This window comes from Tenebrio molitor, chromosome X (assembly GCF_963966145.1).
Source record: "Tenebrio molitor chromosome X, icTenMoli1.1, whole genome shotgun sequence".
Lineage (NCBI taxonomy): Eukaryota > Metazoa > Arthropoda > Insecta > Coleoptera > Tenebrionidae > Tenebrio > Tenebrio molitor.
In genome coordinates, this window is record NC_091055.1 from 4,180,302 (window position 1) to 4,203,140 (window position 22,839).

The following is a 22,839-nucleotide window of genomic DNA, read 5'->3' on the forward strand; positions in this document are numbered from 1 at the left end:
CATAAAAGTTAATTCAACGTGGCCGAAGATAATTTGGAAGGAAATTGAGCGTTTGGCGAAATGGGCCAATTAAATTTGTGCTTGTCAGAATGCAAATTTTCCGGAAAAATCGGTTATGTAATGGAGTTTTGAGCACACAGTGTGGCACAATGCAGTTTTTTAGCTAAGCGATAAACAAACAGAGATCGTAATCGGTGTTATCGAGGACTAGCAAATTACAAATATAAATTTTTATCTCGGTATTGTTGGTAATTGAATTGTTGACTACGTGCTTATCTCCACATAGATTATTTATTGCATTTAGAAGTGTTTTTTTTTTTAAATGTAGGTTTCCACTGTTTAAATTGGCCGAGAGTTAGAGACTAGAGAGTAGCCTGCTGCAATATATCCTCTTGTTTTATGAATCTGCAAAGTACGAGTCAATAGCCACAAGTCAATGTCATCGGCGGTTAATATAAGAAAATTAAATAAAGATGAATAAATATTGCGTTTGAGTCAGACGCTTCTTAAGTTTTAGAGTCAATAAGTGATAATCGAACGGAACGTGTTAGATTTAACGTCAGGTATTGTTAAGTTTGTTTCTTCATCAGCGTAGAACTATTTTTGTTTTCCCAGGCCACGTTTATTTTCCTTCAACTCCCCGCTATAGTAAATTATACATGTCAAACAGCTGTTACTCGGCTTTTTCTATATTTAACTCTCTAAACAAGAATGCATCTCCAGTTTTCAAAAACGAAAGACATTCACCTCATCCGCGCGACCGCCAGACACCCCAAGACTCTTATTATTCGGTTACATAAAACTCCAAATTGTGGCATAACCGTTTTATTAGTCGCAAGGTTGGTCAAGGGCACTAACAAACTGCCAAAACTCGAGTTTGCCAAATTACGTTACACAAGTAACCCAATTTTCCGATTTATTTACCATTTTCTTTTGTTTTCTATTTTTTGGTTGATTTTATTTTTTTAAGAGAAATAATCCTGGACAAAGTGTCGCAAAAGTTGACTCCATGCACGACTCCCAAACCGGCTCCCCCACCGCCACCCCCCAAGGTGGAACCATCGAGACCGCCCCAGCCAGCCCCCAAGCCCGCTCCTCCCCCGCCCCCACCGAAAGCCCCGCTGCCCCCGAAGTTGGACCCTCCCGCTAAGCCCCCGCGCTCGCCCTCTCCCCACCCGCTGAGGACGGAGGCCTTCGAAGACATCGAGTACGAGGAGGAGGACAGCGAGGAAGAAGACGAGGACTCGGTGGTCGATTCGGCGCCCCCCAAGCCGGGGCCTAAGCCGGGGCCCAATTCGGTTAATGATTTCATTAACGTCGAAATCGGACAAGAGAGACGTAGTCTTGGTCCCCAGCAAAGGTACAACGACCAACTACTAAAAAAGTAAATTCACTAACATTTGTCTCACGAATTAACTACTAAAAATAAACGGAACTAATAAATTGTTACCGAAGAAAAACGTCTTTTATTGGGCGCCGAGGGAGGTCAAATAAATTGCCGTTTCACTATTGGATCCTATTGAACCAAATTTGACACATCGACACCAGACTGACGTACCTAATACACAAAATATTTTTCATTTTAGAAAAAAAAAATCGAATTCTACCAAAGCCCCCTAGAATGTAGGTACATTGAAAATTTAAGATCTATTTATATTTTTAAGCAGAGACAGTTTGACGATCATTCGATGACGACTAAATCTATTCCATTAGAAGCTATTAAAATCTAGTCGTCGGTTTAAAAATATTTTTAATCTTTGATCTATTTCAGGACGTTTAAGTGAAATCTTTTTACAAGCTTGGTTACTCTACCCACTTTTCGGAAAAAATATTTCCCATTTGTTACTAAAATACCGAAAGAATTTAAATGAAGTACTATTTAAAATAAAATTTCAACTTCAACACGTTATAAACGATCGTATAGTTTTAATTTGGTGAATTTTTATTGACTTAAAAAACACAAAAATCTGCTGTGGACCAGCTAATTGTCTCAAGTTTTAATTTTGAAAAAATCTGTTTGTGTGTAGCCTAAAACAGTTGAGCATCATAAATAATATGGGGCAACTAAAATGTCGTATCCACTTATAGTTTAATTTTTACACTTTGTTACAAAATGTTTGTCGTATTGTCGTTATCTCAAGCCTATATTGAAAATGTTTCTCCATTAATAAAAATGAAGTTTTGTGTACTTAGTACATCAATATCTGTAGTGAAACTTTATTTGAGATTATTTCTCACGTCCTACTCAACTCTTAAACCAGAACAGACGCATTCATTTAGATTTTTTAAACGAAACAATGTGGTTAGGTTTTTACATATTTGTACGAAGCTTAAAATAATTCTACTAAACTGAGTAAATTGTTTATGACTGTGGGTTTTTTTCCACACAGATGAAAATTATTAGTCGTAAAATGATTATTCAGAAGCTCAAACATATAATTTTGTTTTATGTTGAACGTCTGAAGTTTCGTAAAAATTCGTCTCACGAAAATCGGTAATGTATGTTTTCTGAACGATCATTTTTCCTTGTTCTTTTCTTGTACAAATTATTATCCAGGGACCGAGATAATTACATCGATCGACATGTCAAGAGGAGTATTTTATTATTATCTCGTCGTGAACAAATTTTGTAAAAGGACATTAAGTATTTAGGATAGGACAAGGACGTGAAGTGGCACCGAGATCGATAAACGTGGGGATAAACAGCTGATCTCGAGAACCACCCCAATGTAACCTACATTCAGGTTTAATGTCAACTTGTTTCCTTGCAAAAGTCGGAATCAGTTGTCGGAACATCTCAGCGTTACGTAATCCACAACATCATAAAGTATTAACGTGAACATGAATAATAAACTGCTTTTTGTCAATCACTATGGTCTGGCTGGTGCGAAATAATCGCATTACGTAAATTGTACGTGTTTATAACACTGCAAATATAAATATTGCTCCGTAAATCAAATGTTTGAAAGCTTCCAACTTAATGTTTCCTCAAATTGCACGGTTGTTCTAGCAGCGAAAAACAGTTTGCTTCCAGCAGACGCCCCAGTAATTGATCCTGAATGAATTAAATTGTTTTCGTTGTTAATAAAAAGGCAAGAGACGAGTGGTTTATAGTCCGATCTGAGTAATCTTCGATAAGTGCTCGTCATATGATTTTAGAGCGATAAACCTTGTAGCAGACATCTTTTCCTGTGCAATTAGATAATGAGATTAGCCGATATCTATAGGTGTGAATCACGAGTTCAAATTTCGATTATTGCTCGAACCATAGTAACCAGACAAAAAATCTTGTTTTGAAGTTTGAATTTTGCAGCCTGTGCCAGCTGGCTCGTAATGGGAGTTATTTTTTTGTATTTTCGTTTGAATGAAGTCGAAAATATTGTTATGTAACTAATAGTAAATTTTCTTCGCTCGGTTTTAATTTATTTCGTTGATAGGTACAAAAATAAATGTCTAAAAATAATGAAACCGCTCGTTTACCGGTCGTTATGTAAGATTTTTTCCAACAATCCACCAATAAAAATCCAATCAATCGATTACACAGGTTTGGTTCTATGCATGACTGAATTGAATTGTGCATTATTGCAGCGAGATAATAAATTTAAAGCTGACCGATTCGTCGACGAAATAAATGTCAAAATAAATATGAAATTGTGGTTTGTTCTTCCACCCCGATCGACTTTTCGTCGGAATGACAGAAAACATGCGACGCTATTTATAACATTTGGTTCTTGTGAAGCTCCCGGTGCTGCCAGCTAAATTAGATATTTTATTAGCTCAGTTTACCAAACTGAACTCTAATATTCCTTTATCTTGATTTTGCGAGCTGATCAATACCTCGAGAAAGGTGTTTTCGCAACTCCTTATCACCGGTCAGCTCCGCTTTTATTTTAGTCGACTGATTCGGCTCCGAAATCAATCGGAAACGTTTAATTACCTTTCAGACCTTGAAAATGACAAATTGTGCAAAAGTTTCTGATTAAAATTTAGAAAAAAGCAACCGGAAAATCTCCCCTCCATCGGCCAAAGGAGAGGGGATATTTCAAATAGATTTTATCAGTTAATTCCTTAAAAAAAATAAATTTTCAAGTTCACTATCGAAAATTCAAAGTGGTAGGTCGGGCAAGAATACGTTAAAGCCAACGATTGGTTCAATGTAATTCTGTAAACCTGACGTCATTGGGGTGGTGGGGTTGACACCAAGACCTCTTCTACAACGGGTACCTACTCATAAACTCATAGTCGGTTCATTCTTCAGAGAGTGTGTTTCAAGCCAGACTTTCAAACTAAGGTGAGATTTTTCTCATTTTAATTCACTAACCATCGCTTAGCTTATCTCTGGTGGTGCTTTTATCAAACATTTTACTCACACTCGTTGCTTTTAACTGCAAATTTTAACAATTCGTCCTCCGATTTGTACCGATTAGATAAGTTGTGTCAAGCTTCCCTCAGTCAGAGAAGCCCTAACTAACAGCCAGTTTTTAGTATTACGTAACATTGGGCGTTTTTGTGACCCTTCGTTTCACACCGGACGACGACGTTTCGTCAATTATCCAATAAACCGCCTCGTTAACCAGTTAGTTTTTATTAGTGACTCACGTACTCGAAATTTGCCTCAACAAATAAACGACTAGTTCAACAAACGATACATTTTTCCGCCGCAATGCTCAACAAATTCGTGCGAATCGCGAACTGCCTAATTCGCGCCAAATCCGCGACTCTCTTCTCTCCGACTAGTTTCGCACATTTTTCAATTCCAACGCTAAAATCGCCTCCACATCTACAACTGAAAAGGTGAATTGTTGCCATCGCCGCAAAATTATTTATTGTTCAATTTCCCGGTTAAAGAATTTAACGATTCGTGCGCCTGAAAGTTATGCAACATATAATTCATCTACTATTGATCTCGCGTGCAGCAGAGCTGGGGTTTCCGTATAATCCGGCGTTAGCCCTTTTCGTCGCTCGACCTTTAGAAACTTGTAAAACAGTCGGCATAATTTTGACAGATTGGGGGGTCTCGGGGGGCGGGTCCGGGGGTTTCAGAAACTGGCTGAGTAGAATGTAAAGTGGCTGTCTGTGCACATATACTCACTCGCGCTTGCCTTTGACATGATGTGTATCAGCGGGGGTTTGTTTATGGCGCGAGGTCAGCGCCGCGGGGGTGGATTTAATTTTAATCCTGTTGGCGCGCTTTTGGTGGATGCGCCGGTTTAGTGGTCTCGATTGTTTCTATTGTTTTGTGACGGATAGAACGGTCGATTATTGCGTTAGATAGGGGTAGCTATCTTAGGGGTGGTCAAGTTTGGGGACAATTATTAGAGACACGCAATTGGATTGGTCGTCTGTACGCATAGATATGCGTTTATCGATCTGGTAAAACTGCGCCCTGTCTATCCTATGCTCGCACGTCAGTCAGAGCGGGAAGCGCACGGCGGCTATACGAACTGAAGAAGACGGTTTAAACGCCTTATTGGAAAGGGCGTCGTCCCAAACCCCATGCCGTATAGTTGGTCCATCCATTTAGTTGTAGTGTCCATAGAGTGTATATTCATTTAGCTAAATAGAAAAAATGGGAGGTTGCGCATCTAAGGAAAATTCTAAAAAACCGAAAGAGGATGAATCGGGGTTTGTACCATTCGTATCCTGTTGATGTCATGCATGGGTCAATAGCACCGACGGGTGCGTCTGGAATTCTGTGGAAGCTTTATGTCTTGTCTTGTTCGTGTCTCCGCTACCTCAAGTACGCAACTATAAACTCTTTGCACACATCATAACACCATTCGAGTAACAAAGTGAATAACGATCATCCCTCCAAATGAAATGATACAGTTTAGCTTCGATCTCGTGCGTCATCCGTAACCTGTCGAAATGTTATAGAAAATCCACCATGGTTGACGCCGCCGTTTTGGAAAAATTGGAAGCCGGTTTCAAGAAACTGGAAGCTTCCGATTCTAAATCCCTCTTGAAAAAATACTTGACCAGAGAGTTGTTCGACAACTTGAAGACCAAGAAAACTTCTTTCGGTTCCACTCTCCTCGACGTGATCCAATCTGGTAAGTTGGTCTGATTGTCGATGAAATCGTACTGATCAAGTGTTACAGGTTTGGAAAATCATGATTCCGGAATCGGTATCTACGCTCCCGATGCCGAAGCCTACTCCGTCTTCTCCGACTTGTTCGACCCCATCATCGAAGACTACCACGGTGGATTCAAGAAGTCCGACAAACATCCCCCCAAGAACTGGGGTGACACCAGCGTGTTCGGCAACTTGGACCCTGCTGGAGAGTACATCGTGTCGACTCGCGTCCGCTGCGGTCGCTCCTTGGAAGGCTACCCCTTCAACCCTTGCTTGACCGAGGAACAATACAAGGAGATGGAACAGAAGGTCTCCTCGACTCTCTCCGGTCTCGAGGGAGAGCTCAAGGGTACTTTCTACCCTCTGACTGGCATGAGCAAAGAGGTCCAGCAGAAGTTGATCGACGATCACTTCTTGTTCAAGGAGGGCGATCGCTTCTTGCAAGCTGCCAACGCTTGCCGCTTCTGGCCCTCCGGCCGTGGCATTTTCCACAACGACGCCAAGACCTTCTTGGTTTGGTGCAACGAAGAAGATCACCTTCGCATCATTTCCATGCAGATGGGAGGCGACTTGGGACAGGTTTACCGCAGACTGGTGACAGCCGTCAACGATATCGAAAAGCGTATTCCTTTCTCGCACAGCGACAGATTCGGTTTCCTCACCTTCTGTCCCACCAATCTCGGTACAACTGTTCGTGCCTCTGTTCACATCAAAGTTCCCAAACTCTCCGCCAACAAGGCTAAGTTGGACGAAGTCGCCGGCAAGTTTAACTTGCAGGTCCGCGGAACTCGCGGTGAGCACACCGAAGCCGAGGGCGGAGTCTACGACATTTCCAACAAGAGGCGCATGGGTCTCACCGAGTACGACGCCGTTAAGGAAATGTATGACGGCATTGCCGAAATCATCAAGATCGAGAAGGAGTTGTAAACCCCGTACATTCTAATCATACGTGATTCACTACTTATAAGCAATGACATACATAATTTGAGTAAGTATATCTTGTTTGCCAAAGGTACCAGTGGATGCTTATACTGCTAAGTTAAGATGGTGTCTGGACATGAGTTAGTGTATTCAGCTTTCTAGTCGACATTGTTTTCAAATGTGAAAAATTCTTACAAATTACAAAACATTGGATTTTTCTTATTTATTTATTTTTAATGTATTTATGTAAAAACGGAAGTATTATTTTAAAACGCAACTGCAAATTTATTACAACATTTAATAAAAGACGTCCAATGTACACGAGTTTTTTTTTACCACCGCCATATCCAAACCACTTTTAAAACCGGTTAACAACTTTGGTTGCAACCAATCCTAAAATGGGACGAGCCCACCCGCCATTTTGCTTTCCGCTGACAAGAAATCGAAGTTTAAATATCTCCCCTACCCTCACCCTCGAATTTCATTAAGTGAGTACTTCTACCCCGCCGGTAAAAGCTAATTAAGTAGCTTGCTGACGGAATAATTCGAATACATCCACCGTTCAGATGATTTTATTAAAATAATCCCGAGCACTCGGACCAGCCTGAAACCTTATATTTGCTAATGCTACGATTTATTGTTGTTTATGAAGAGCTTAACGAAATTCTGAAAATCTCATTAAGAGCGGATTAACTCGATTTATGAAGTCGACACAACAACATCATGCAATATTCAGACTGTCTCTGTATGACTGGTTGCCACCAGCTACACATTTTTTTAAATTTAATTTTATAAAATCAATTTGAGCTATATTTATCCAGCATTCTATCGATTTAAGCGTCTCCCGTACACCATGAATAAAAGATGTTGTTTTATTTATTTCAATAATTGATTCAAATTTCAGCTTGAAAAAAATTTCTGTATTACTGAAATGTAAAAATTAGTCACATAAAAACTAACAAACGGATTGAACGTGCAATTTTCTCTAAACATAACAGTCTCAGACTCTGTAAAACAAACGACTACTGTTCACGTCCCAGATATATTCTAAACTGATATTTAAGCCAGATCTTTCAAGAACATCAATCATAATTTTTATAGACTGGTTAAACTTTACCTTATAAAATATACCAATTTCATATAGGTACTCACTTAAAAGTAATTGCAGTGAAGAATTGTGTGCTTTGAAACAAAACATTTTCCCGTCTTCATATTTTTAGTTTGTTGTTTCTGTTTTATTAAAGACTTGTGAGCAAATCTAACATGTGCTGCATTGCTAGGTGAAGTAAAACGATAACTCTGCTATCATTTCTTTTGCTTTTTTTAACAGTTATGTCGTCGTTACGACAAAACTTTTTCGGTGCAAAAATTATCCATGATGTGGTTCTATGTGGTCTGTTTATGATATTTTTTATTATTTTTGCTTCAGAACGATTTTTTCAAAAAAAGTTTAGTATTAAAGCTTATATAGAAAACAATTCTTTAAATTGGTGTCATGAAAAAAATTATAGCTACATTTTTTGGACACGTTTCTTTTGCCTCCTGAATCGTTAGAGAATTTACATAAAGTCCATTAATTTTGTATTGAACTTTTCAAGGTTAATTTTTTTTTTTTGACTTTGTAATTATGTTTTGTAAATAATGACATGCAGGTAAACACCGTAAACGTTGAATTGAGCATTGCGAAATCACATTATGTTGGTTAGATGCATGTCACTACTTACAAAACATAATTATAGAGCCAAAATTTAAATTATTTGACCTTGAAAAGTTCAATACAAAATGAATGGACTTTATAGGAGGTATTGTCGTGACAAACACGATATTTTAAGTTGAAGATGGTAGATATTGTATCATTATTTTTTTTTTTAATCTAAGTTTATATAAACTGTGGTATTGTTACAACGTAAATACAATGCAATATTATCAGTGATTTATTTATATTATTCTTTGTTTGAAATATACAGTATGATAAAAAATGACGGAATCTGTTGGTAACAATGAAATTTGGCAAATTTGAAATTAACCATCAAAATTCATTTTTGTAATAGCATAAACATAACCGGCACAACCAAAAATGTTTTTAATGTCGTCTCAAGTTAAAAAAATCCGCTCAAAACCAATTACGAGGCAAAAAAACACCGGTACTTTTCAATTGTTTCATTGCCAACAGACTCAGTCAGTGTTGATCACGCTGTATATACATTATATGTTTGATCTAGAAAAATTAAATAGGAATACAAAATATCCCAATTGAATTTGACGTAGAATTAGAAGAAAACGTTACCAACCTAATTAAGTTGGTGACACATTTATTCCTTTTTAGTTTTCTACAGCTTTTGGCAAATTGAATATATTTGATTTGTCACAACAGGACCTTTCATGTCATTGTAAAAATATAAATGAGGCGCTATGAATTTTTTGCACTTTTCGAAAGCTCGGAATTTAGTGATTTTTTATTTTTCTTGTTTCTACGCGCCCCTCCCAATTGTTTTCAAAACTATCAGTCGGCTGTGGTAATACGATTAGTTTGAATATCCGAAAGCGGCGTTGGCTCGTCACCGGTGTTTTTCTCTTGAGTATTTTCCTTGAAAAAGTGAAAAGTATCATCTAATTTGTGTGGTCATGGAGTCGTATTGCAGCAGTGATGACGAAATTGTATGGGAAACTCTAAACATGCAGGAAATAAAGACAACCAGGGTGTTTACAAAAGGTAGAAAAATCAGTCGGCGACATAGCGATATGTAAGTTATAGTCCGTTGCTATTTACAGGGTTGCAATTGTTTCGTGTTAGGAGCGGTTGTTCTTTGCCGTCTTCATCTTCCACTTCCAACACTGATAATACTGTAGTGAGTGACGAAAACTTCGACGTTCCCGGACCTTCGTCTTATTTGCCTCCTGATCCGTCCGAATATGAATTCGAGTTTCAGGAATTTTTTGAGGCTGAACGCGAAGCCGCCCTTAATTTGAGTAACTTTGGGCATAATTCCGAAGAAACTGTGATAATTATATCGTCCGATGAAGAAGATAGTCGCGATACGACCCAACAAATTTCCGTTCGGGAATCTTGCACGAAGAAGAACGATGACGTCATTGTGATTAGCGATGACAGTTCAGACAATTGCATGACAGATCCAGAGCAGCTGGCTCAAATGGATTCAGGGAAACAACAAAAGTCGGCTAATAATGGAAATAATAACAATAATTCCACTAACCCTCTTGCGGAGGGTTAGTGGAATAATTAAATTATTTTTATATTGTCTTAAATAGGACATAACAAAAAAGCAGCAGCTGTTAAAATTTGTTGTACTTTAGGAAATTAATGTAACTGATGTTGTTTGACCAGATCTCATCAATCTCGAAAAAGCATTTTTTGCTACGACTGAATAAGCATTTATCGAAAAAATCTAGTTATGTATTTTTTTACGGTTGTGATATCAGTTGTTCTAAATAATTATTACTTAATTATGCTACTTAGTATTTTAGTAATGTAATGTTAATTACTGTTAACATTTGAATAGGTATTAATCTTTTAAAAAAATGCGAAGAGGATGTTTTTGGGATAACTAGTTATTATTATATTTTTATGGGAGTAGATGTGATATTATGTATTTTCTTAATAGTTGTGATGTTCCTTATTATTTTCATAATTGTGATGTTATTTTTTTTTGTAGTTTATAAACGTTATAGTTCAAAGTTTTACAATAAATTTTTTCATAACTTCAAATGTTAGTAGGTACCTTGTTAGATGCACAAATCGGTCTGGTTTCTCAAATGTTTCGTATAGCCGATAAGTACTTAACTGGTGAATCACAACCCTCAACAGAACCCACCCTTGCTCATTCACACTTGTCATGATAATGTCATAATTATTTTAACCCCTTTTTCATAAAACCGGAATCTGTTCACACACTGCATAACCTTGGACCACTTCTAAACTAAATCTAATGCGAGAACACTAGACTGGAATTTTCGCGTCTCTATTATACCCATTTTCAATCACCATCATTAAAATAGTTAATTGTAGAACTACTTATGAAAGTCATACTTTTTTTCACGATTTTGCAGATTGATTAACGAGGGCGTAGCCCGAGTTATCACGCAAAAAAGTGAAAAAAGATACTTTCATAACGTGTTGTACACAATTTTTTTTGCATTACAAAAAAAAGGTAGGTAGGTATGCTTTGACAATCATCTCCAAGGAGATGGAATAAAATGATGCAAAAAAATACTACTTTCACTACGATTTTTCGTCTAAAAAAGTTACTTTCACTACGATTTTGCCTGTAAAAAGTGCCACTTTCATTACGATATGCAAAAAAAAAAACATTAAAATACTTATGTATTGCAAACAGTTTGAAAATCTGTGCACCACAAAATAAAGCCGACAATTTTTTCCATTTATCTTGTATATGTTTCACAAATATTAGAGTTTTTTTGTTCAAATTTGAACCAATCAAAGTTACCCAACTATAATCAGTGATAGATAAGTACCTACATTTTGGTAAATTGTATTTCTTTCCACATTTGCGTAAACCTATCTAGCAGTAACGAGAATTTATTAAACAAGTACGGAATTGTTAAAATATGTAGGTATACACCGTTACCGTTTACGTTGGATAGAACATTGCTAAATTCGCTATTCGCATTATGCTGTTTCCTTATTCCATCCATAGTGTAGCTCCAAAAATATATTTTTATTATGGTTGGTTCCCTGCATGTCACTGTTTACAAGATCTTAATCGCATAGCAAAAAAATAAAATTAGTTGACCTTGAAATACCCAATCCATTATGAAATTCCTTTATTAAAGTGAAGTTTAATAATAATGAACAAAGATTGAAAAATTCCCAGTTTAGTGATTTTGACTTCTTCAGGTTTTTGTACGCCCTCTTCAGGTTACTATAAAAACTAGTAACTCACGCAAGCGCAACGTATCTTGATCTATTTAAAATTTGAAGTTCGTTACCGTTGTTTACATGAGAAGGTTTTAATTGTGAAAATAAAAAATTGCAGAGGATTTAAATCATGGAATCTTACTACGACAGCGAAGAAGAGATTGCTTGGGGACCGATGACGTTAAAAGAAGTTAAAAAAGCAGTTAATAGAGAACCGAATAAAATTAAATACAGACACAGTGATTTGTAAGTTAGTTTTATCATTAGTTAGTGTTTTCTCATTGCTTTTTTGTAGAAATCGGTATACATATTCGGACGTTTCTGCATCTACAAGTACTGAAAAGGATTCTGACAACAAATCAATTGTTTCTGCAGCCTCGGCTTATTTCACCCCAGATGAGAGTCTGCAGCCAGAACAAACTGCTGCTGCTACTAAAAGTGACATATTTTTAGAGAAGCTTAATAAAGTTATTGAAAGTGACCCTCAGAATGAATCAGATGGATCATACGTTACAGCTTTAGATGTTACCAAAAATAAAAATGATACGCTTATCAATATTATAAAAACACAAGAGGAATATTGTAACATAGAAAACATTCAACAAAGTCTTGTTGAAAATACATTTGAAGATATAACTTGGGAAAGTATTATAATTAATTCAAGCATTGAAGAAATTTCTGATGATTCTACTTCTACAAGTGAGGAGGATGATATTATTGTTATAAGTGATAGCAGCTCAGATGATTTAACAAGTTGTGTGGATCCTGAACAGTTGATGGTTTTAGTAAAAACTGAAAAACAAACAGATGTGTCAGTTAATGGAGATCATGAACAAAATAAATCCTTAACTGAAAAGGAAAGTATTGAGAATTTAAGTGATGGGGAATATTGTGAAGACAAAAATTGTTCAACTTCTGAAAAAAATTTGTCATCACTTTTAAACAAAAATGAGATGAATAAGTCACCTTTACAGTCAATTAATTCATTCCATCATTCAGATGTTCAAATAACACAGGATAAAATGAATTGTTCAGAACCAAGAGAAACATTGACTAGTTCCAGCAGTCAAAATGAATCATTTTCTGAAGAAAAAGCTCAAGTATCATCAGGAACTGAAGAGAGTGAGGAATATTCTCAATCAGAACACAGTGCCTCAAATCTAGAAGAAAAAACGGATTTATCTTCTGAGTTAAAAGAAAACAGTTTGTGTTCTAGTGAACAATATTTGTCAAATGATTTTGTTAAGGAGGATGTTCTACCTGAAAAGTACAATATTTATTTTTCTCAGATTGAAGAAAAAACTGAAAAAATGGAAGGTTTAGAATCTGATGAGGAGAACACAGATGTAATAAAGGCCCCAGAAATTAACATCTCAGGTGTAAGCTCAATTTCAGAAAATCAGACACAGGAGAGTGAAAAAAATATTGAAAGTGATAATAATTTTCTTCTACAGCCTCCAGCATCCAGCTGTGCAAGTATTGAAACTGATACTAGTAAAAGTGACTCGTTGGTTTTTAACGATACAATGGAGGAAATGGAAATGGTTCTTAAACAAGGACTTGATTATGTCATGCCAGGAGATGAAGAATCAGAAAGAAAAAGCTCACAGTCAGCATCAAGTTATGCAAACTCAGTATCCTCAATTCCTAAATTAATTTCTAAAAAGAAAATTCAAAAATGCCCAAATAGCAAGTTTGATTATGTGCAAAGCCCTATAGGGAATTACATCAGAAGAAAATCTCCAAATCATGATAACTTTAAATTGCCATTTAAGCCTTTAAAAAGTAAGCTGACTCCAAATCCAAAGTCTCCACTGGTGCAATCTAGACAGTTTAAAGGGATTGTTAGTCCCATTGCAACATATATAAAGAATAGTCCTGCATGTTTGAAGCAAAATGTTCCCCAGAGAATGATGCCAACATTGGGGAAATCTCAACCTGCACCTGGATTTTATCAAAGTGACAAAGAAAATAACTTCTCAGAGTTACCAGAGGTAGTTTACAAACCAGCAAAGAAAGTTGTTGCTTCCACAAAAACAGATATAAATCTTCCTTCGAGCATTCAGAAATTGCTACCTGAGCCATTGATTACAAAACATGTAAAGAGGGTTCAGCAGAATTTAAATTCAAATGAAGTTGGAATGAAGCTGGAAGAAGCAGACTTGACAATAATGAATGCTGGTTCTGGAGAAGATATTTCGTTCGTCACAACAAAGCAAGCCTTTATAAAATAAGAAATTTTATATATATTATATTATTTTAATGATTGTGTTATATTGTTAGTTGTTAGTTCTGTTTTGATAAATAGCTTTTCACGTTTTTCTGTAAATTACATCAGTTCTAAAGTGATTCAAAAATTTGACAAATATAAAAGATTGAATTACAATGAACCGTCTTTATTTACTGTTTTTAAAAATTTCAACTGCAAGTTATTTTCAGATAGTTTGTTTAGAGTTTGCCGTTCAAGACAGAGATGTCGCTGTTTATTTGACAATCCTTTGTGTTGACATTTTTGGCATCTGTCAAACGAAATTAAGGATGTTGGAATAAATACAAATTTATACCTTTTTAAAATTCTGTTAAATTAGTTATTAGTGGAGAATGTCACAAAAACATAAATTTGTGTATGCATACAACGATAAACCAGTCGAAGTGGAAATCAGAACACCATTTGATTGCTCAGTTGAGGAATTAGCCCACGTTTTGATTCTAAAGAACAACTTGCCTATATTTATTGAAAAAGGTTTTGTAATTAAATAGGTAAGAATTAAATTGATTATTTCGTTATTTTAGACTTAACAGAGTGCTTGGCTCGTTTTGTAAATGAGAAAAGCATAGAATATAACAATGCCTATACTACTGAACTCACAGACAATGCTAGAACTGACAAAATTAACATAGATGAATTAGCAAAAGAATGGGAAAAATTGATGAGAGAGGAGATGGCTGAATATGGGGAAAGGCGATGCGCTTCTGATGAAGAATTATTTGCTACAGCATATCATAAAATGGTGCATTCACCTGCTTTAGAGACAATGTTACAATTAGAACATATGTACTCAAAAACAGTGCGCACTAAAACTGAAGAAAAAAATAGATGCATTCAAAGCCTCTCAGAGGAACAAACTGAAGAAATGAACCAAGCTGTAGATAGATTGGAACAAGACATGACTGAATCAAAAATTAATGAATTAGTTGCACGCCATTATGAGGCACATTCCTTACTTAAAGTGAAACTAACTAGTGAATTGGATACCATAAAAGAAGCGCAAAGAAGAGAGTACAGGGAGTGGTTGATGCAAATGCTTGAACAAAATCAGGCTACTAGTTCATTGCCAACTCCTAAGTAATAAATAATTTTGACCTGTTAGTAACATGTAATAACAGAATTATTTGCAGTTCTCCTTTAACTCCACATCCCCCACAATCAACAATGTATCACTGTGATGGTGATAGGGGTATTGTGACTAAACCAATTTTAGAAGAAAGTTTTACAATACATTTAGGTTCTCAATTGAAGCAGATGCATAATATTAGAATTTTGTCAGCTAATGTCATGGAGTTGTGTGCTGTTGAAGATAATGAACAATCGTAAATCTTGTTTTGTTGGTGATATTCTGTACTCAAGTGATTATTTCAGTTCTGAACCAAAACCACAACTGCTGCAGACAGCCTTGGCTTTATACTCAAATGATCTAGCTGGACTTGTATTAATGACTGATAATAAAATAGGGTCAAGATTAACTCAAGACTTTCAAGAAGTGTGTCAGAGGACTACTGAGTTTCATTTTCCTCATGTTGATGACCAGCTTGACAAAATTTCAAGTACTGCTCAACAATATTTGAAAGCACAGCCAAAAGAGAGCAGTAGTAGAAATACAAACAGTGAATTGTTGCAAGCTGGGGATTTTTACATAACCAGACATTCCAATTTGGCACAAGTTCATGTTATTTTTCATATGGTTTCTGATGACAGTTTGAGAGGAAGTGATATTAATAGCAGACATCCTGTAGTGTTAGGGTTGAGAAATATTCTAAAAACTGCCTGTTCTAATGATATAACATCATTAACCATTCCTTTATTGCTCCAGTATGATTTGACAGAGGTAAATATATTTTTCAAACTTTATTAGCACCTATGTGGAAATGAATGATAAACAGGTGAACATAAAGTTTGGAACAACATTCATAATAGCGCTATGTGATGTTTTTAAGAAAATCGCAAGGGCAGGTCGATTTTATTTCGAAAAATGCCATCCTATGACGCGCAATTTGTTTAAGTAACGTCACTGGTTTTTGCGCAATGATATCATCAACAATTTTTTTAAATGACACCCCCCACTTTTTTCTTCTCCGTCTGATAGACCTTCCTACTACCTCAATGATGAATGAAAAATATTGCTACCTTACATCACAATTTTTTGAGAAAATAACAAATTTTACTTCAAAAATTTAATTTAATTTTTAATGTGAAAATTTTAATTGACATCAAACAAAAAAACAAACGAACATCTAAAGTTAACAATAAAATTTAACGCAAATGTTGAAATTGTGCCCCACCAACCACTAGGCTCTTACCGACATTTTGTACACTGCGCTCAATAGTATCAGGGCTTATTTGTTCCAATTCAGCGCGAACTCTGCCGTAAATATTCTAAATTGTTTGGTCTATTAAATAAAATAAACCTTCTATTTTAAATAAACCCATGCAAAAAAAATATATTAAAATTTAAATTAAATTTTTGAAATAAAATGTGTTATTTTCTCAAAAAAAAAAAGTTATGTAGGTACCATTTTTTTTCAATCATCGGTTAGGTACTAGGTAAGTCTATCAGAAAAAGAAGAAAAATGTGGGGGTTGTTATTTAATAAATGGGTGATGACGTTATTGCGCAAAAAGCTATGATTTCATTTAAACAAATTGCATGTCACAAGATAGTATTTTTCGAAATAAAATCGACCTGTCTGAGCGATTTTCCTAGAAACATCACATAATGCTATTATGCATTTTGTTCCAAACTTTGTGTTCACACTTTATGACTAAACATGTGTACAAAGAGGATCTGAAAGTTTTCACGCCATCTATTTGTAGGAGATGACGATATCATGGTGTGAGAAAAGGGCCGAACTGGTGTTCAAATGTGTCAAAGGCTTTATGATTGAAATGGCTTCTTGGGGAGGATCCGATATGAAGAATTTACAGTTTATGCTACCACAAGGCATTTCAAGTAGAGTATTCCAGTCGCTGACAGAGATGCTACCAAGAATATTCAAAGTATCAAATCCAAAAATACTAAAATAAGCTTTTATCTTGTGATATGTATATAATTGCTACAATCTTTTCTAATGTTCGTTGAATAAATATTTCCATTTATATTGATTTTATTTAGTGGGAATAAAAAAAATGAAACAAAAAAACATACCAATTTATTTTTGCATTTTTTCTTTCATTTTGAAAATGTAAACATGCGTAAAGAGGTGGCAAAAACGGTTTAACTAACGGAAGCGATCGTCATTTGTTCAATGTGAGCAAAAGAACATCTCGTATATTTTAACATACAATTAATTTTCAATTAAAAATACTGCAGTTTTAATCATCGTGGGTTAGTTATCTCGATGTGGTCCACATTTTTATCGTCCACTTGAGAGCTAGGAGAGGTTCTTAAATAATTTCAATTTGATTTTGTTATCACAACGGAAACAACATTTTTAAGTGCCACTTAGTAAATAGTCGAATTTTGACAATATGACAATGTATGCGTCGGTAACACAAAATTTCATTTTTTAACGTACCTAATACAGGAAAAAAGGAATGTGCAATTCTAAAAGCTAGAGATAAAAAAAATATCAAACAGAAAATTTTCGAACTCGTAAATTCAATTTAAATTCAATGATGCACTCCTTAAAGTGTTAAAAATAAACCGGAGGACTCATTTTTCGAAACCTTAAAACGACAACAAAATGTTTTTATTTCTTGATTTCTATTTTAAACTATAAATTAATAGAAAGTAGGTATCATCTTTAGTTGTCAATTGTTCTTAATTTTTAATTTAAACAAAAAACTTTTTTTTAATCGAGCGTAGTTTATAGTTAAACTCACAATACAATTAATATACAGCTTAAATTAGTAAGTAACATCTGTTTCCTTATTTATTTCCAATTTATTCCATAAAATAACCTTAACTTTTGATTTGATTAGGAATTTGGTAATCGATAATTAAATTATAATTAAAATCAACTTCTAATCGACTGAAAATGTAAATTGGAAATGATTTAGATTATAATCTCAAATCAAATCTTAAAGGATAATGAATTTATAACTTGAATTAGATTAATCGATTTTTAAACTGTTAAATTGTTACTTAATTAATCAAAATTGTAAATTTAATTAATTTATGTCGAATTTCAAGTTTAAACTGACAATAGCTGATTTACAGGTGAATTTAGTATTTTAGTAATTAGTTGACAAAAACAGCCTCGCGTCTTTTATCTTATTTATTTTTCCTCTGAACCGTAAAATGATAATTACCTAATTTATAATCGAAATTGGGAATTTAGTCAGTTTACAGTTAATTTAAGGTGTAAATTACAACTCGAGGTGGGAATTAAGACACATTAGCGGTTTAAACTGACAATTAAGGTTAATTTACAGTTACAGACGTAGATTTTCTTTTGTTCTGTCGATTTTGACGTTTGTGACAGTTTCAAAGTCAGAACAGGTCGAGATCTCGAGATCTGTGTTCGATTGTCCGACCGTCGGGGGGTCCCTCTACCTTTGCAATTCCTGGAGCGTCTCTTTTGATGTTTCATCTCACAAAGTCACATACGCACCGCCCCTGCTGTATTGTCTTCAGTGGGTGTTCGATAATTCGAAGAATGAACGAGTAGGTAGTCTAGAGGCGGTCCAAAAGATGGCGCTGACCGTCGAGAGTGTTTACAACAGACAAGCGGCATTCTATTTTGAGTGGCGAGTTGCATGTTATGTTCAAATAGACGGACAGTGTATATCGTTTTGTTCGTGGTAGCGTTCGCAGCAAATTGGCAGCAATACGTAACGAACGTTCATCGTAATTCGAATAAACAGTGCGATTTCAAAATCACAACAGTCAGTCAGATGCAACTGTCGATAAAAAATTTGATCAAATGCTAGACCAAGTTAGCAATAAAACATAACAACATCGCTGCGTTTGTATGTGAAAGTAGTTATTTTTATGTGTGGACGTTTTTAGAATTTGCTCGTTTGTTTCTTGATAGACCGGCTATTGGTAATGATGGATGAAAACGAACAGGAATTGAAATCACCGATCAAACGGTTGGGATCCACAAGAAAACTTTTGGTTTTTAACAGTGAGTCCACCTGCACATTTACCACCTTTTTAATTAGTATTTGCGGAGATGGTGCACGTTTTCGCATAGATAAGATATATTGGCAATGTGGGATCCTGAGGAATTCGATATCGTTGAGTTTTCTGTAAAAGTGGTTTACTCAAGGACAGTCACAAATATTGCAACCATAACCTTTTACCTACGACATACGACTAGTATTGTTTCGTTTTCCCAACGACGAAAATCCGATCGTAGGAACCGGTCAATTACCACAACAATAAAAATTGCGATCAACTTGTAGACAACAACTCTTCACTTGTGACATTTATGAGTACTTAAAGTCAGAAACGCAATTAACTTGGTCAACACGAGATCGAAATTGAGACCATCCACCAAGGGCCTCAATATCTTCACCGAATTCGGCAACCGTGTTGACGAACCACCCACTCAATTAATCTCGATTCAAAATTCAACTCCATTTTCTCGACGTCGCGTTCCGAATTTCGAAACAATTGAATTTAAATTATTGACATTACAAAACAATGCAATCAAATCGTTCTACCAGAATTGTGACGTAAATCATTCTTAATAAACATGATATTAGAGCTGCAATTAAACCCGTACATTTATATCATATCGTTTCGTCGATTACCAGTTTAACAATTCTGCAAATGTGGACATCTGAATTTTGGTCACGCAACACGAGGCATACCAACACTGATGTCACAACTCCCCATTTATTTATGGTTTTTGCCACCCGTCAGATGGAAAAATTCAAATCGTGAGAAAATTTATGCAGCTGTTATCGCAGTTTAAACAAGATATTTTTTAAATTATGTAACGCGACGTTCAAATTTACGATTGAACTTGAACTTATCAACTACTAATAGTATGTTAACAAGATAAGCCAAGACGTTCGCCGTATTCTCATTCATCTGCACCACAAAAACTACGTTTTCTTTTGCAAATCCAGTCGCTGCGCATCGATCGATTTTAAATATCCCGCAAAAACCGTACGCGCTCATTGGCTATCGTTAACTCGTTCTCCAGTCGTCTTTGTCTGGCAACCGTTATTTTGATTTTGTTAAGGGAGCAGTTAATCTCCGACGTAACTTTAGAGACTCACGACATACTGCCAACTTATTGATCTAATGGCGCCACGACTAATTTTATTAAAATTTCAACGGTACAGCATTGTAATAAACTTCAATTTCACACACATGTGGTGTCACAGAACGATGAGGATATGGATGATGTTGTCTCCGCCTACTTAAATCGAGTTTTTAAGCTCGTTCCATTATGTAGGGTGTTGTTTGACGTGGGGGTGGGTTGAAGGTAGATTATGTACATATTCGATTGATTCTCTTAATCATTTTTTAATTACTGGGTGCAAATGTACAGGGGGTGAATTGTATCCGAAACATGGGGATACGCAAATCCCTTCATTATTATTTCAATTCCTGTAAGCCTTTAGAGTGACGAACCTAGTAGTGATATTTAAATTTCAACCGAACACAGCGAGTCGAACCTGCTTATTTATTAAACAAAAAAACAAAATTATTGTGCTGCAATAAAACATCATCAGCTCTACAAATAAGTCGTACTCATTAATTTGGCAACAATGGTTCTTTCTACCAGATGTTGGTCGAAACATGGTTTAAAACGATGTTTATTTTTTACTGCATCATTACACTCTTAATGTCGACTAAATTGTTTTAAAAACAACACGCACAAAAATATTATGATTTACTTGGTTCAGATGAACGACACGTGTTGCAAATTTTGATACATATTATTAAATTTTGAAGTGTATCCAAATTTGAAAAATCGTGTCATTTTTGCGATTTCTGTGTGAGCAGATGAATTATTGAGAGTAGGCGTAGGATTGGACATCCGGTATAATAAACAGAATGTTCAGAAAAACTGAAACGTGATAGCTGAAGCTCAGAATTCAGAATTGTCAGCTCAAGTATGACAGAACCGTTTGAGTGAATATTGTTAAGGTATTTTTGAAAACGACTGAGAAATTTGACAGTCGACACGTATGATTTATCAATTTTTGAAATTATCGATCAGATCGTCAGTCGCGTGGTTTTCCGAGTTCCTCTCCTTTTGCAACAGTGTATTTTAATGGCGTCAAATAATAACGAGTGTAGCCATCACGGGGGGAGACGTTTGTTTGTAATGACGAGCGGCGAAGTTGTCTCGAGGGGGCGGCGAACAATTCAATCGATATTAGCGTCATCTTTTGTCTTCGACCATCAAAATGAATTAATAATCGCACTGGTTAAAATGTAAATTGTTAAAGTGAGTCGGGTTTGTTGTGGGAGCCCGTCAAGACAACGGAAGTGCTTTTTATGAGAACTTTATCACTTCAATCTGTTGCAGTAATCAGACATGGCTCGAGAATTTCGACTGAAAACAAGCTCGTTTCTAATTTAAAATGCAGACGGGTTTTTTCGTTTTGTTCGAAACGGGGCCTTTTTTGATTATCATCACCTCATCTGGGCCACACGTGACTCTTTCGGCCCTCCTCATTCATCAATCTTTACCAAATTTGTATTTCGCATTGACGTGTCTGGTGTCTGTTTGGGCTCACGACGAATGTGTTGGGCCAGGATCAATTTCTCCATTAGAGTTGAATGGTATAATTTAATATTTGTCCGGAGAGGTTTATGATGTTTAACCAACTTTACCAATTAGGCCGTGTGAAATACTAACTGTAAAGCTCTCCGGAGTGTTCCTCCGGTTTTAACTTTTACAATCGAAACACAATTATATTAAAATTAATTGTGACGAGCGCTATAACCATAAGCCAGGATTTTCCGACGAGTCGAACGTTAAGCTGCGATATTTCAAAATTAATAAACTAAATAGCGCCCAGGAGCGGATACGTCTTTCACTTTATCTGGTGCTTGCCTGCTGTTGCTGTTTGTTAGTAGACCAATAGCGTTTATCGGACCCCTGACTTGTTTTCTCCAGACACGAAACATATTTCTGTCGGGAAGTTTTTTTTACAAGTCGTCATCTTGAGCAACAGGAGCACTTGTCGCTCAATTTTATCAATTTCGAACAAGTCAGTAGCAACAGGTTCGTTTTGGGAGTTGAGAGTTTTTCACGAGTAAACAATATATCGTAAGTTGATTGGTGTCAGATTCAAATTTGAACACATGACCCTTGTGCGTTTTAATGGTGTAGGAAATGGTTGTTTAAGTCATCAAGCTCATTATAACGTGCGCTGTCGACAAGGGATGTGGTTTTCCTTACTAATTCGTGATTTAGTTTTTTAGTCATTGTTCTCTGGTGTAGTGCTGCGAGTTGTCGTCATGAAGCAGTCCCACATTCGCAAAAATATGAAATGTGAATTTACTGAAGGTGAGCTTCTCATTTTCCCAAAACAAACAAACTAAAACCGTCTAATTGAAAGGGCAACGTGTAAACGTAGCCGTTCTTGTTTGTTTGTCAATAAATCGATTGTAGTCTCATTAAAGTCGCAGTTATTGTATTATCACTAAATGTTTATTGATAAATCATGAACAGCTTTATTTATGCGTTAACGGAAGCGTAACACGATACTTCAACTCCCGAAACACGATTCGTAATCACATCAATACGTTCTT

General features: G+C 35.8%; 4 protein-coding genes and 1 long non-coding RNA gene across 8 annotated transcripts in view; 4 read left to right on the forward strand and 1 right to left on the reverse strand.

The window, feature by feature from the left end:
* Positions 1-696: 696 nt before the first annotated feature.
* On the forward strand, positions 697-7,316 carry LOC138140091 (arginine kinase). The gene is made up of 5 exons (XM_069060798.1): positions 697-839; positions 971-1,385; positions 4,164-4,291; positions 5,878-6,053; positions 6,102-7,316. The coding sequence occupies exons 1-5, from the start codon at positions 712-714 to the stop codon at positions 7,001-7,003; spliced, it is 1,749 nt and encodes a 582-aa protein (XP_068916899.1). The 5' UTR covers positions 697-711; the 3' UTR covers positions 7,004-7,316.
* Positions 7,317-11,914: 4,598 nt separating this feature from the next.
* Positions 11,915-14,280, forward strand: LOC138140025 (dentin sialophosphoprotein-like). The gene is made up of 2 exons (XM_069060686.1): positions 11,915-12,140; positions 12,190-14,280. Exons 1-2 carry the CDS (start codon positions 12,025-12,027, stop codon positions 14,126-14,128), a joined length of 2,055 nt encoding a protein of 684 aa, XP_068916787.1. The 5' UTR covers positions 11,915-12,024; the 3' UTR covers positions 14,129-14,280.
* A 101-nt stretch (positions 14,281-14,381) lies between these two features.
* On the forward strand, positions 14,382-17,267 carry LOC138140026 (FERRY endosomal RAB5 effector complex subunit 3). Its single transcript, XM_069060687.1, has 5 exons — positions 14,382-14,637; positions 14,688-15,240; positions 15,294-15,485; positions 15,535-16,000; positions 16,986-17,267. The coding sequence occupies exons 1-5, from the start codon at positions 14,496-14,498 to the stop codon at positions 17,193-17,195; spliced, it is 1,563 nt and encodes a 520-aa protein (XP_068916788.1). The 5' UTR covers positions 14,382-14,495; the 3' UTR covers positions 17,196-17,267.
* A 1,110-nt stretch (positions 17,268-18,377) lies between these two features.
* Positions 18,378-19,735, reverse strand: LOC138139874 (uncharacterized). The gene is made up of 2 exons (XR_011162398.1): positions 19,426-19,735; positions 18,378-19,362 (listed from the first exon to the last, which is right to left on the reverse strand). It is a non-coding gene; the product is annotated as an uncharacterized lncRNA (long non-coding RNA).
* Positions 18,834-22,839, forward strand: part of LOC138139858 (SLIT-ROBO Rho GTPase-activating protein 1-like) — a 43,390-nt gene continuing 39,384 nt past the window's right edge. Inside the window, exons 1-2 of one of the 4 annotated variants that reach the window (XM_069060423.1) lie at positions 18,834-19,082; positions 19,148-19,240. In XM_069060423.1, coding sequence (XP_068916524.1) covers positions 19,162-19,240 — 79 coding nt within the window. In that variant the 5' untranslated portion in view covers positions 18,834-19,082; positions 19,148-19,161. Of the gene's footprint in view, positions 19,241-22,450; positions 22,595-22,839 lie in introns of those variants that run through there. The other 3 variants (XM_069060422.1, XM_069060430.1, XM_069060427.1) reach the window with 3 other exon arrangements.